Here is a 14,149-nt window from a genome sequence, read left to right on the forward strand (position 1 = left end):
CGGGGCGCGCACTGCGGGGATGGACGGCGAGCGGGCGTCGGAGGCGCGCTCCGCCGAGCTGGCCGGGGAGAGTCCGCGGGGCGGCGCCGCGGGCCCGGGCGGCAGCGGCTCCTCCAGCCTGCTGCAAGCCGACGTGCTGGATCTGGACGAGGACGAGGACGACCTGGAGGTGTTCAGTAAGGTGAGCGGGCAGTGTCCACGGCTATGGCGGGGCGGGGCGTCCCTGGAAACTTCCCCAGCCACTCCACTCTGGGACAGATCCCCATCGGGACCGTCCCCCAGCCTCCTGCCATCAGCGGCTCCCTCCTCCGCACTTTGACCTTGCAAGTGGCAGGGCTGTGGCTTCTAGGATTCTGAAAAGTTGTGATTTTTTTTTTTTTTTTCCTTTTTCCTTATCTCACAGGGACATCTCCTAGAGACAGTCCTCAAACGTGGGGAGGGGGGCAGGTGGTCTGAAACTGTCTTCTCCCCTCCTGGCTTCTCCTCCTGACAGTCCTGAGCTCTGGGAGAGCCATTTCTGGAGTGGAGAGTAATTTTTGATTCAGTGCTATTGGGTGTGAATGGGAGCATTGGGTCACACCCTTAGGGAGTCTCTTGAATCCAGTGGCCATTAGGAAATCCTTTCGGCATGAAAATGCAAACAACCCCCCTGAGCTGAGAACCTGAGATTTTTAAGATGGGCACTTACTGCCCCAGCGGTAGCCTTGTTTTTCCTTCCCTTTCCCTTAGAAATCTAGCCCCAAAAGCACTTGCTGGCTGGGGTTATAATTGGAAAGAGACTACCTTCTGTGTGTTATTGGTGGACTAGATGCTGGTACACTGATACTACTACTTTCCCAAAGTTGGAAACAAAAATATCTTTTTTTTTTTTTTTTTTTCTGGTCGTTTTGAGACAGGGTGTCCCTGTAGCCCCAGCTGTCCTGGAACTCACTATGTAGACCAGGCTGGCTTTGAACTCACAGAGATCCGCCTGCCTCTGCCTCCTTTTGTGGCGCGATCCAGTGCCATTCTAGTTTCTCAAAGGACCTCCTAATGGAAGACATGAGTTCAGGTCAGAACATTGTCAGGTCAGAATATCGTATCAACGACTAAGACGCCTGTGCAGTATTTAAAAGTTACCTCAAAATGTTAAAGCAACACACACCTACTTAACCGTTATAAAGAGAAGTGAGTGACCAGTATGCTCCCCTTTGTATGGCCTTTCGGAGTCTATGGCTATGCATTGGGGTGGTGGAAGTTGTGGATCAAAATCATCTGGAATTATTTTAACTCTCCAAGTGGCCTCTTTCCCCAGATTTTCTTTCAGTCTACCCTTGAGAATCTCTATCTCAGTAAGGCCGGTGGTCAGAGATGGCTCTGAGATGACAGAGCTGTTCATTTGCTGGGGCCTATAGGAAAGCTGGAAATTGGAGGAGTTATGGATGTTCTAGGTGAGAAGGAGATGGAGTGTAGCCAGAAAGCTCTTTTGAAAGGAGCATTCCTGTAAAATTGCCTAAAGCTGTCCCAGAATAAGGAAACCCTCCAAGCATTTGCCAAGATTTATGTTTCATTATGTCACACCTTCCTAGTGATGCTGTGCTTGTGGCTTAGTATTCTTTTAAAAAGGTGGCTTTCCAAACTAGGTACGTAGACTTGTGTAGCTGGACCTGCCCTGCTTGCTGCTGCTGTATTCCTTTATGCGTTAGCTGTGTAGAGAAAGTTAAGTACCACTTCTATAGACATGGAAAACTAAGGATTTAATATTAAAGTCCAAAGAGAATACTGTACTAGAAAAAAATTTAGCCACTTGCTTATTTCAAGGAGTTAAAGCTTCCATCCATTTACTATAGTTAAAAGTAATTGAAATCATGAAAGGCTGAATTTGGGCCTATTCTTTCTTCTCCTCCTCTTCAGCCTGCCTCTTTCTGGAGGTTTACTATTGTCCAACCCACTCCAGGACCTGGTGCTTATGAAGCAGACTGATACTGCACTTTAACACTTCATGGCCAGCTACATTCACATGTCTAGCCACCTTTCCCCACAGACTGTCTCTACAGCCGATGGTCCCGTTCAGAAGCATTTTAAAGAATAAGAACTTTGACTTTATCTTCCCTGAGCATATTCTAACACATGGCAAATGCGTGTATTTCTGTAAGATGCTCTGTTTAGGATTCTTTGGAAAAACACTCAAGATCTGTTTCTTCCCATGATAGTGTTGTAGTCTAGCTGACAAGGTATGGCGGCCCCTCTAAATAGCAGCATACATCAAGAGGCATGGAAAGGAAAACAGTTAGTTTGAGTTTTCAAAAATCCACTGAGGAATAAGTGACGCTAAATCTCAAAAAAACCACTGGAAATGCAGAAGGCATTGGTTTAAAAGAATAACTAGAGGTGTTAGAAAGAATATAAGTAATGATACAAAGCAAATAAGCAAAATTAAAAGACACAAATGGCAGCAATCATAAGAATTATCTTTGAACTTGGCCAAAATGAAACAAAAATAGTAACTAAAAGAAAAAAGGCCGGTTCTCTACCTTTTTTGCATATGCCTGTGTATGTGATGTCTGTATGCATGCTCTCATGTACATGGGTACAGTTGTGTATGCAGGTGCATGTGGGAGGCCTGAGGCTGATACTGGGTGTCTTCCTCCATTTCTCTCCACCTCGTAGATTGAGACAAGGTCTGCCATTGAACCTGGAGCTCATGGTTTGGCTACGTTAGCTAACCATCTTGCTCCAGAGATTCCCTGACTCTGCCTTCCTTGTTGGTATTACATGTAGGCCACCGCTAACCCTCCCAGGGGGATCCAAACTCTAGTCCTCCTTTCATAAAGTGCTTTCACAGCAAGCACTTTACTGTCCACTGAACCATCTTCCCAGCTCCAAATCTCTACTTTTAAGGGGAAGAATTCAGTCTTTTGAAAATTATATTTCTAAGTAAAACTGCCTTTATTTATATTACACACTATCACATTCAGTTATTTTTTTGAGAAATAGGACTTGTATCCCAGAACTAGAATTAGTAATGGACCAAAATGAAATTCTGGAAGATATGGACCAGGTGTAGACTTGGTTTCAACATCACCCATTTTTTATTTTGTTTATAAACTTTGAAAAAAGAGAGATGATCAGTAGAAGCCAGTGTGTTTTATGTGACTATGGAAAGCAAGATTACTTTTATATTTCATCAGAAACCTAAAACAAACATGCTTATTTAGGGAGGGTTTGAAGGAATAACACATTCTTAGAGAAAAGATTATTTTGGGTACCTGGATAGATGGCTTTTGCAGAGGACCAGGGTTCAATTCCCAGCACCCATATGACAGCTAACAATTGTCTGTAATTCCAGTTCCAGGGATCTAATGCCCTCTTCTGATCTTTGTGGGCATTGCAGGACATGGGTGTGCTTACATATATGCAGGCAACACTCATACACATAAAATAAAATAAAAATAATAAATAAAATATTTAAAAACAAGATTATTTTGAAAGATTATAGGCTGTAATTATTGAAATAGTCAACCTTTTTGTTACTATATTGAAGTACCCAAGGCTAAGTAACTTTATAAAGAAAAGAGGTTTGCTTAGCATACAGTGCTAGAAGCTCAGAGTTATGGTATGGTTATCAGCTCAGCTGTGAATGACATCATATGTGGGAGTACATGGGAGATGAAGTGACCACATTGCTAGACAAGAAGCCAGAAGGACCAAGGGAGTGGCCAATCTTGTCCTTTATTAACAACATTGCATGAACTAACTCAGGGTCCCATGAGAACTCCTTTAACCCCTTCTAAACGTTATAGGCTCAGTGACATAAAAACCTCCCAGTAGATCTGGCTTCTGAGAAACCCACCACCACCTAGTCACCACTCACTGAGAACAGAATTCCCAAGACATTTAGCCCTAGGAAAAAATCTCAAACCATATTCAGACCATAGCAATGACAGGGTGATGTAACTGTGCTAGTCAATAAATATGCCAAGTACTTAGAAGAGATGCAAAGTGAATATATTAAATTTTCATGTTTGTGTTCCCTGTCTCTATTTTGTGTTAGATGCCTCCAGACATTGCCCTGATAAAATCAGAATTGTCTTTAATACTATAAATGAGATGCTAATGCAGGAACTATTTATAGAATGTCTGGCCTGCATTAAGGAACACACAAGATGTAGTGAAGCACTTAAACATCTTACAATGACAAAAAGCTATTATTAGCATCCCCCCTCACATACACTGGTGTAAAAGGATGAGATACTTTGCTGGAACCTGGTACAGTCTGGAGCTGTGGAGATGGGGAGACTTCTGCTGAACTGCATTATCAGAGTGATGCTGAGCAGTGTGGTACAGGAGCAGGAGGCAGCAAATGCTCCCTGAGAGCCCATCTCTCTGCCTTGAGTCTCCTGCTTATTTCTCTAGGGAAACTACCAAGGTGAGGTCATTGCGGGAGCCAGCCTCCTAGTGTACACTGCGTAGATAGCTGGAGTCTGAGGTTAAAAACAAAGGGTAACTGGCTTAGAAAGTAGAATCAGAGTGAAGAGTAGCTTCAGAGAAAGGCAACCACTTGCGTCTCCCATTTCACATGCTCTTCAGTCTTGTGACCTGGGGAGGGAAAATTTCTGTCTGTCTTGACATATCAGCTGTGTCGAAAATGGTACTATGCTATTTCCAAGGCTGGCTCATGAAAAGAATTACAGGGTCTTTATCCAGTAGGACACTGAAGCTGTTGAGTCAGAAATGCAGCCTAAGTCCTCAGTGGGAAGAGGTTACACTGGAATCTGTTCCAGCCCAGCCAAAGTCCCAGGTGCTACACTGATGAGATGGCTTAGTGGTTAAGAGCACTGACTGCTTTTACAGAGGACTCAGGTTCTATCCTCAGCACCCACATGGCTGCTAACAACTGTCGGTAACTACAGTTCCAGGGGATTTGATGCCCTCTTTTGGTCCTCAGGGGCACTGCAGGACACTGGTGCACTTACATACATGCAGGCAATACATTCATACATATAAAATAAAAATAATAAATAAAATATTTTTTTTAAAGTCCAGCTGCCATCTAGCATCAGGTGGCAAGGGAGAAGATTTTTGTGTGGTTTCCAGTGCCTGGCATCCCTGTGCCTTCAGCCATCAGAGCCTCTTTAAGGCCTCTTAGGTAATGGGGGTGGAATCAAAACATTTCTCTGTGTGCTTTGAGATTGATGACTCAGTAAGCCAGTGAGCATAATAAAATATAAAAACAATTTTATTGTTTTGGACTGTTGCATTTTGAATATTTACTTTTATTTTAGTTTTTAATTTTCATGGTGCTGGGAATTGGATTCAGGGCCTCCTACATGTGAGGCAAGTGCTATATCATTATCTATAGTCTCAGGCCCTAGACTGCTACATTTTAGCATGCTTTGTTACATAGCAGTGGTAGCCACAGAACAGCTTCTCAATCAGTGTCACATGATCAGTCTTCCCACTTTTTGACAAGTTTGAATACTGACTTTATGAGCACTCTATGAGATTTAATTGTGCTAAATGTTAACTTCTGGGGCAAGTTCTATTAGTCATTCTAAGTTGAAATAAGGACCAGAGAGTACCACCATTGCCTGTATTTGAAATCCTGGTTCCACTGATTAGAACAGTGCTTCTCTGGGGAAGGTTATATGATGCCAGTGCCTCAGATAAGGACAAATAGTAATATGAGGTTAAATGAATCATGCTATCTAATCCCTTTCCCTAAGGCCTACATGTGTATTCTGTCTCAAAGAGATGAGTTGGGGGGGGATAGATACACAGGTACGGACATACGGAGAGGGCAAAAGGGAGGGAGAAAAGAAGAGAGAGACAGAGAGAGGAGAGAGGAGAGAGAGAGAGAGAGAGAGAGAGAGAGAGATTGGGAGAGGGCAAGAAACGAAATGGAACTGATCTAGGACTATTTAAATTCCACCTACTGGGAATTCCACTCTGCAATCAAAGCTCTCTTATGTTAAGTGCTCTTTTACATTCTTTCCTAAGTGAATTAAGAAAAGAAAAAAGAAAAAAAAAATTACCAGGTTCTCCTCAGCATATGTGATCAGTTGTTACAAAATTCAGGGGGAAAATTTCAGAATAAGTTTGAGGAGGCCTTTTTATAGGACTGTTTTATTGGTAACATTTTGCATGGATTTTGTTGCCTGGCAGATCAATACACACAAATGTCAGGGTACTACATTGAAGCAAATGCTGTGTTTTCAAGGTCACACTGGATATCAACTACCCTGTAACCTGAACCGTCCATTCCTCTTCTGAAGATTTATTCCACCCTCAGTATTTAGGGGGGTGATTCATAAACTCTCAGAAATGGCAAAGAAATACTGTCTCATCTCCAAATGTGAGTGCCTTCTCCACTCTTTGGAAAGCTGTGTGGAGATGGAGCCTAGGATGCCTGAGCTTAGCTTGGAAGGAGTAGCATCATCTTCCATTGACATAAGAGATGACAAAAGTTTTGCCACACAGTTCCCACCCATTGAGGAGAGTACGGATTTACGGTGGTGTGCTTGGGTGGCTGTGGCTGTGGCTAAGAAAGTCTGTGGTAGAAACAGAGTGCTTTAGTTTGGGAAAGACTTGGGAATATTCTTCAGATAACTTTTTATGAAAAATCATTATGGCCTTGGTGGGTTATTAGCTATACTTTTGAGGGGCAGATCTAGCACCACCATGGGGACAAAAGTAGGTGAAGTTTCATTTAATTTAAAGAAAAGTTTTCTGATTACAAGTTCCTAAATGAAAGGACTTTCCCAGTGCCATTGTTGAATTCTTTCACTAAAGTGTTCTGGTACAAACTGGATGACTAAACTGTCCCAGAGGAAAGAAGGGTGTGACAGTTGAACTGTGCTTTTCCACTAGCAAGAGGGTGTTACAATGGAATTTTAACATGCTAAATTTAACTGGGAGAGCAGTGAGAAAGTCTTAATTTCATGATCCTATTCCTTCAACTTGCTTCCCAAAGTGAAGCTTCCCTCTTCCTTGATATTTCTCTTTCTAAACCTGTTATCGTTTTCTTAAGAGAAGAAGGATTTATTTTGGTTCACAGCTTAAGAGGGATGTAGTCCTTCATGGCCGGAGGCCTGGTCGCAGGAGAGTGGAAGTGACCAGTCTGAGTCTGGAACTGGAAGCCAAACCGTTATCTTTTTCATTGAATTTTCTGCTGCTGGTGTCACAGTTTCTGAGGTGTCCAGGGGAAGATACCTCTTTTACCTTGTATTTCCATACTCAGTCACTCGCCATGTCTGTCCATATATCTGAAATAGTCCCGTCAGGTTTTTTCCCTTCCCCCAGTTTTCATGTGTATGTGTATGCATGTTTTTGCGTGTGTGTAGACACACATGTCCATACGTGTGTGCACATGAAGGCCGAGGTTGATGTTAGGAATCATCCTTGATCACTCTTCCTCCTTATTCATTGAGGCAGGGTCCCTTAATCAAACCCAGAGCTCCTCAATCTGTCGAGCCTTTGTTAGCCAGCTTCCCCCGAGGATCCCCCCATCTCCACTTTCCAAGGCTAGAATTATAGGTGGGACCTCCACACCCAGCCTGCATTTATATGGATTCTGGGGATCTGAACTCTAGTTCTCAAACATAGAAAGTAAATAACTACTGAGCCATCTTTGGAGCCTGATTGGTTTTATCTTATTAGTAGAATTAGTGCCTTCTTTACATTCCCACTGCACCAATCTGAGTTAGGAGGCAGCCTTTGGGAATGACTGATGGAGCTTCAAGTTTTCATTCTCTTCTAATAGGCCTCTAGTCTGTCGCTCACATCCCTGCTGACAGTCAGCTTTCTTCAAGGGTCTTTGTGGCCGGGGAAGGCATTCGCTTTTCTCTCTTCTGCTCACTCCTCCTGTACTCAGACTGTGTCCAGTGGATCAGTTGCACATCTTAGGAGCTGTTTAGAAATGCGGCAGAAGTCATTCCAGACTTGATGACTCAGAATCTGCCTTGGAACAGAATTCCTTATGATGATCGAGGTTTGTTTTCTTGCCACTCAGTGAGCTGACTCTGTAGGTTTTGCTTCTACATGATCCAGGTATTGGGTCAACAAAACCTTCCTGTTATTGATGGTGAGGCTTAACACTATTACTTCTCTAAGAAATACTTTCCATAGGTATACTTAATTTCTTTCTATTCTGTATTATCCACAATACTGTTTTGAATATTCTAATATTCAATAAATTCAGTGGATTATTTTTCTCTTCTGTAAAACGTTATCACTCATCTGTTTCTAGTAAGCTAAGGTCTTTGAAAATAGGAGAGGAGGAGCAGTAAATGCAGAATATTTAGTATTTAGTATGCATTTATATTAACCCATGGCATGGGTCTTGATTTTTTTTAGAGTTATACACTCAGTTATTAGCAGTAATTTGTTAATTGTCTGATTTCTGTAAATTCAGTTTGCGTTATACTGTCCTTCCCTATCAAGATACTAAACTAAGCAGAGTGAAAACAATCAGTCTTAATCAGTGGTGAGTAATGTTATTGCTAGATGACAGAGATCTGTGCTGGGCCTTTATCCTGGATAAGATATCCTCTTTACAGTATATCAGAAGAAAGAAAAGCAAAGTGCATGAACCACATTGAATCATGAAGGAACTGTCTTTCACTTGGAAAAATAAATCACTGAACATTATTGGTATCTCAGGGTGCTAGGTTGCTGCCTTGGAAGCCAGCAGGGCAGGAGCAAAATGCGGAGTGATAGGCAGCTTACTCAGGAGAGCTGAAGGCTGGAAAAGCAGGTGCATGGAAGGACAGAAGCCCTTACAGGACAGAGAACTCCAGCTCTTGTTTTATCTGTTTCTATCTGCTTGTTCAGGGGCAATGGACAAGATTGTTATGAATATTTTGGAAAACTGATATCAGGACTTTAAAGACTCTAGAGTCTGAAACAAATAATTTACTCTCTGCAGTTCTATGTTTTATCCTTGAGGCACCCAGTGGTGTGCTCTAGCACATCTCTGAAGCCACAAACTGCTGTGGTTTTCCAAGTGGCTGGTGTGATGGTGAAAATACACAGATACAGTTGTGCTTGATGTTCAGAATTTTCCTCCTTTAGGTGTTTGTTATTTGTATTGCATGTTTTCCAAAAGATGTCAAGATAAAAATTATTCACATTGATCACCTTTAGGTATATATTTTAAGGTTTCCCTGTAAGTGAGTGAAGAATCATATCTTGAAAATAATTTGGCTGTTTCAAAGAGAATATTTGATTAACTCTGGGAGGGCTTGTATCAGTCATGCTGGCTGATGCAGTTAGCCGTAGTGTAGGTTTTTAAAAGGACAATAAAATTAATAGCAAATACACAAAAATCACTAGAACACATTAATAGCAGACAATTAAACCTTTAGTGTTTAAAATTAATAGAAAATACTTGAAATTAATCTTCTAAGATGTATTTTTATTTTTATTTAACTATAATTTGTGTGTGTCTTTGTGTGTATGTGCATGTGTGTGTAAATGCCCACAGAGGCCAGAAGAGGGTGTCAGATCTAGTGGAATGGAGTTGGGGGAGGGCATGTGGAGAGATGGCTCAGCAGTTAAGAGCACTGGCTGCTCTTGCAGAAGATCCAGGTTTGATTCCCAGAACCTACATGGCAGCAACAACCATCCATTAACTCCAGTTCTGGGGGATCCAACGCCCTCTTCTCACCTCCATGGGCATTGCACAACATGGGTGCACTTACATACACGCAGGTACTACAATCACACACACAAAATAAAATATTTTATTAAAAAAAAAGATTACAGGCCTGTGGCACAATGTCTAATTTAGCATAATAATTTTGAAGTCCAATTTTGTTGTAATTGTTTAACATCATTTAAAATTTTTATTTAGTTCTATTTTTTTGGTTATGTTTTAAATTTTTTGTTGTTGTTTTTAGACAACATTTCATATAGCCCAGGCTGGCCTTGAATTTGCTATGTAACCCACGTTACCCTTGAACTCAAAATTCTGCTTCTACCTCCTCAGTGCTGGAATCGTAGACATGCACCATTGGCTTGATAGGTTTTTAAATTTTTATATGAGTTGAAGCTTTTGTTTAAAGCTGCAAAACAGCTTCATTATGAAATATGAACATTAGAAAGTCTGTTTACAATTAAAATGAAAGCCTTACTATTTGTGACTAAAAACACATGTCAGATTCTTGCCAGATGAGTCTTCAAAATCAGGAAAAAAAAAAAAAAAAAAGAGCCCTAATTGTTTCTTTTGTACTAAGCCTGAGATGGTTAAACGTGAGTGTGTCTTTTGACCTATTTGAACACTGAATAATGGCATTTTCATGTGCTTTTACTAGGGTATGCTGCGGCAAAGCATTCTCATGGCTCAGTGGCTTACTTACAATAAAGATTTATTTTTTGTCTGTGTCCCTGTCTGCTGAGGCTGAACAGTGATTCTTTGGTAGGCTTTGAGCTGATGCCCTAAGTCATCTTCATTTTGAGTCCACACTAAAGAAGTGGTAACTGGGACATGATGTTCTCATGGTAATGGGAAAGGAGCATACATACTGATGAAAAGAAAAGCAATGGGCCTGGAATCTTCTACACAGATGCATTCCACTGTCCAGAGCAAGTCTCTGATCCAACATCTTGGATGCTTCTGCTTCTTTAAGGAGGCATTGAAAACTGGCAGGCAGTTAACAGATGGTATAGTCCTCTTGCAGGAGGAATAATCATGTTACCTCCAACACTGGTTCTGTAGCAGAGTTATAGGCAGGGAACACCTCGAACCTTTCTGTGGGAAGAAGACCAGATTTGTAATAGGGTGTTAAATATAAAAACAGAAGTTTTCTATTCTGTAAGAAATCATCCAAGTGTAATTGAAGTGAGTGGAACTGCATTAGTTGTGATTAGTTGCCTCTGATTGGCTAATGTCCATGTACAGTCCCAGGAAGACCATGCAGAGGATGGAGATGGTCAGCAGAGTCCAACTGTGTGACTGGCACATTATTATTGGCTTTTTCAAGTGCTCCTTTCATTCTGGAGTGCTCCCTTCATGCTTAAAAGCCTACAAGACAAAGATGGGAATACCTGAAAGTCTAAGCCAGGAAATCAGCTGTACCCTGTTGGCTCTTCCCTTACCAAAGCCCATGATCCAGCCATTCTTCTCCTGTCTGCTTCTTCAGCATTTGTCCCTTTTCTGGATGTTAATGGGCTCTGACTGGACTCCTCCTTCCTCAGTGTTTTACATTAGTGACTCCTCTTCACGTATCTCCTTAAAGCCTTCCCTTCCCAGGCAGCTTTGTAGCACTCCCTCCTCCTCCTTATCCCAGCAAGGCTCTAGTTTCTCTAGAACGTACTGTTTTCTTTGTTGAACCTTGTTTCTTTGTGGGTTTACATCCTTAGAGACAGGGTATCACTAAGTAGTTTAGGCATGTCTCAGACTCATAATCTGATCCTCCTGCCTCAGCCTCCCAAGACCTGGAATTACAGGTATGTACAACCATGCTTAATGGAAGAAAACCTGATCGTTTCTTTGCTTCTCTGGGGAATGATCTTGTGTATCTAGGTGTTTGTTTTTATCTCTACACTCTCCCACTCAGCTAAACCATGAGCTTCACCAGAGCACAAGTCCTGCTACCTCAGTCACTTTCATTTCCTCGGCCTAGGGCCAGACATGCACCTGGCACTCAGTGAAACCAAAGATGCTTTTTTGAGTGTTTATAGTAGTCCCGATGGTCATCTCTTACTTCTGTAAATTAAGAGGTATATGATTTAGGGAGATTCTTAGCATCCCTGGGCCACAAGTTTATGTATAAAATTTGACTGACAATTAAATCATACGTCCATCAGATTGCTGAGATTAAAGACATTAACACACATATATGTTACTAGCACTTACAAGACTGTTAGTGGCCACTATTATGATGCATTAGGTTAGTGTTCTTTACTTATGTGACCATCTATTTTAAATTGTTGTGGGATCTTCAAATGATCATAAAAGTATATTTTGAAACTTAATTTTTTAATATTTTATTTACTATTTTTATTTTATGTATATGAGTGTATTACTTGCATGTAGGTAGATGCACCCATGTTATGCAATGCCCATGGAGGTCAGAAGAAGGTCTCGGATCCACTAGAACTAGAGTTAGGGAGGTTTGTTAGCCACCATGTGGATGCTGGGAATTGAACCTGGGTTCTTTGCAAAAGCAGTCAGTGCTCTTAACCACTCAGCCATCTCTCCATCCCCTGTTTCTGGAACTTATATTTTAAGAGAAGATATTGTGGTAATATAGTGATAGTCTAGGTGGAGCTATACATATAACTACTTAGTTTAGTCTGAAATATAAAAAAAAACCTTCCATGTTGTTATAGGAGGCCCCATGGTGATAACATTTAGGAGGTAGAAACTTTTAACTTCAAATAATTCGAACACATTTTTCAATTATTGTGGAGAACGATACTGTTTTAGTTTCTTTTCTTTTGCTGCGATATACCACAATGACCAAAAGAAACTTATGGATGAAAGAGTTTATTTTAGCTTATGCTTCCACGTAACAGTCCATCACTGGCGGAAGTCACAGCAGGAACTCAAGTCAGGAGCATAGAGCAGAAACTAGAGAGGAAGGCTGCTTTCTAGCTCAGTCACTGTCTCATGCTCAGCTCTTTTTCTTACACAGTCAGGGACCATCTGCCTAGGGAAGGTGCCACTCATAGTTGGCTGAGTCCTTCCTCCTCAATCATTGATCAAGACAAGTTCTCATAGCCTGATCTAGGAAATTCTTCAAAGGAAGTCCCATCTTTCCAATCACTCTTGGTTGTGTCAAGTTAACAAAACAAACAGAAAACAAAAACAAAACAAAACAAAAAACTAACTAGGATAGTCACCCCAAATCTGTTCATGCTTTTTAATCTCTATGTTACATATATAATTCCCTTTTTGAGTGAGTCACTACACGTAATATCTGTCAGTGAATTTAAATTACCATCGAGTAATTACCATCGAGAAAACATCAAGTCTGTCTATTTTAATCATCTATTGGTTTTTCTAGGTATAAGCATGTATTAAGTCTCCTTAGAAAAGATCTGCAAGTCTACAGCTGGTTCTTGGTATCTTGGCAGGCTTACCTTTTCCCTGGGGAAAGTCTATAAAGACCACATCATTTTAGTTTCCTATGGTACAGGATCTACTTCAGACATGCCTATTTGAGAGCACAATCATTGGGTTGTGCTTAGAAACCATTTCTGCTTACACTCCCCAGTTGAGTTTACAGCATTGTGCGTCTGTGGACACACCTCCAGTGTCTTCAGAATCTCTGGTTAAACTATTTTTCCTGGCTTATTCTGTTTCCAGTTAGTCATTACTGAATCCACAACTGGAAAGTTGGCTGATGTTTCCTGTGTGCTTCCAGTACCCAGAACTGGCTTTTAAACAAAGCTGTTTCAGTAGACTGGTTATCATTTCCAGACTTGGTATTCATGGTTTAAATGTTTTTGAAATGATAGAGTAGGTAAGCACTATTGATGTGAGCTTGTGAACTGCATCACTGAGGACACACTTACTGGGGAAGCCGCATCTGCTTGTCAGCCTTAACCTTTTATTTACTTTTTCTTTTCCTTTCTTATGGATGGGGTAGTCTTTATTGATGTGATTAAAAGCATTGTATGTCTCAGCATACAAAAAGCTCTCAAAGAAATTCAAGGGCTAAAACTCTGGAATTTATATTTTGCTACTTGCCAATCATTAAGAAAACACAATTAAAAATTTTTATTTAATAACCACATGATTAGAAGAAGCATTTCATTACAGCTTTAGCATATTCAGTAACAATTTCCAGAGCAAAGATACAGGAAGCTGAATTTTATTGTGAGCTGCATATAGAATCTTTGATGGGTACTTGTGACTTTGACTTAGTGGAAATCAAAGTACTGAGGTGTACTTTCCTAAAGTCTTCCTTATGATGATCACGTATGGGAATCTGCAAGTATTTTCTTTTAAAAATTAGCTTATGTGCAGGGTGGGTGGGATTTCTCAGTGGGTAAAGGCATTTATTTTATCTTTAATAATTAATTTATTTTATGTGTATGAATGTTATGCCTATGTGTATGTAAGTGCACCTGTGTCATGCAATGCATGCAGAGGACAGAAGAAGGAGTTGGATCTACTGAACCTGGAGCTAGGGATGGCTGTTAGCCGCCATGTGGGTGCTGG

The 14,149-nt window shown here is 41.0% G+C and overlaps 1 protein-coding gene across 4 annotated transcripts in view; it reads left to right on the forward strand.

Moving 5' to 3' along the window:
- Nucleotides 1-6: 6 nt before the first annotated feature.
- Nucleotides 7-14,149, forward strand: part of Snx7 (sorting nexin 7) — a 104,640-nt gene continuing 90,497 nt past the window's right edge. For all 4 annotated transcript variants that reach the window (XM_029563836.1, XM_008833684.2, XM_029563834.1 and 1 more), the window contains exon 1: nucleotides 7-181. In XM_029563836.1, coding sequence (XP_029419696.1) covers nucleotides 20-181 — 162 coding nt within the window. In that variant the 5' untranslated portion in view covers nucleotides 7-19. The remainder of the gene's footprint in view (nucleotides 182-14,149) is intronic.

This window comes from Nannospalax galili, unplaced genomic scaffold, assembly GCF_000622305.1.
Source record: "Nannospalax galili isolate Female #2095 unplaced genomic scaffold, S.galili_v1.0 scaffold255, whole genome shotgun sequence".
Lineage (NCBI taxonomy): Eukaryota > Metazoa > Chordata > Mammalia > Rodentia > Spalacidae > Nannospalax > Nannospalax galili.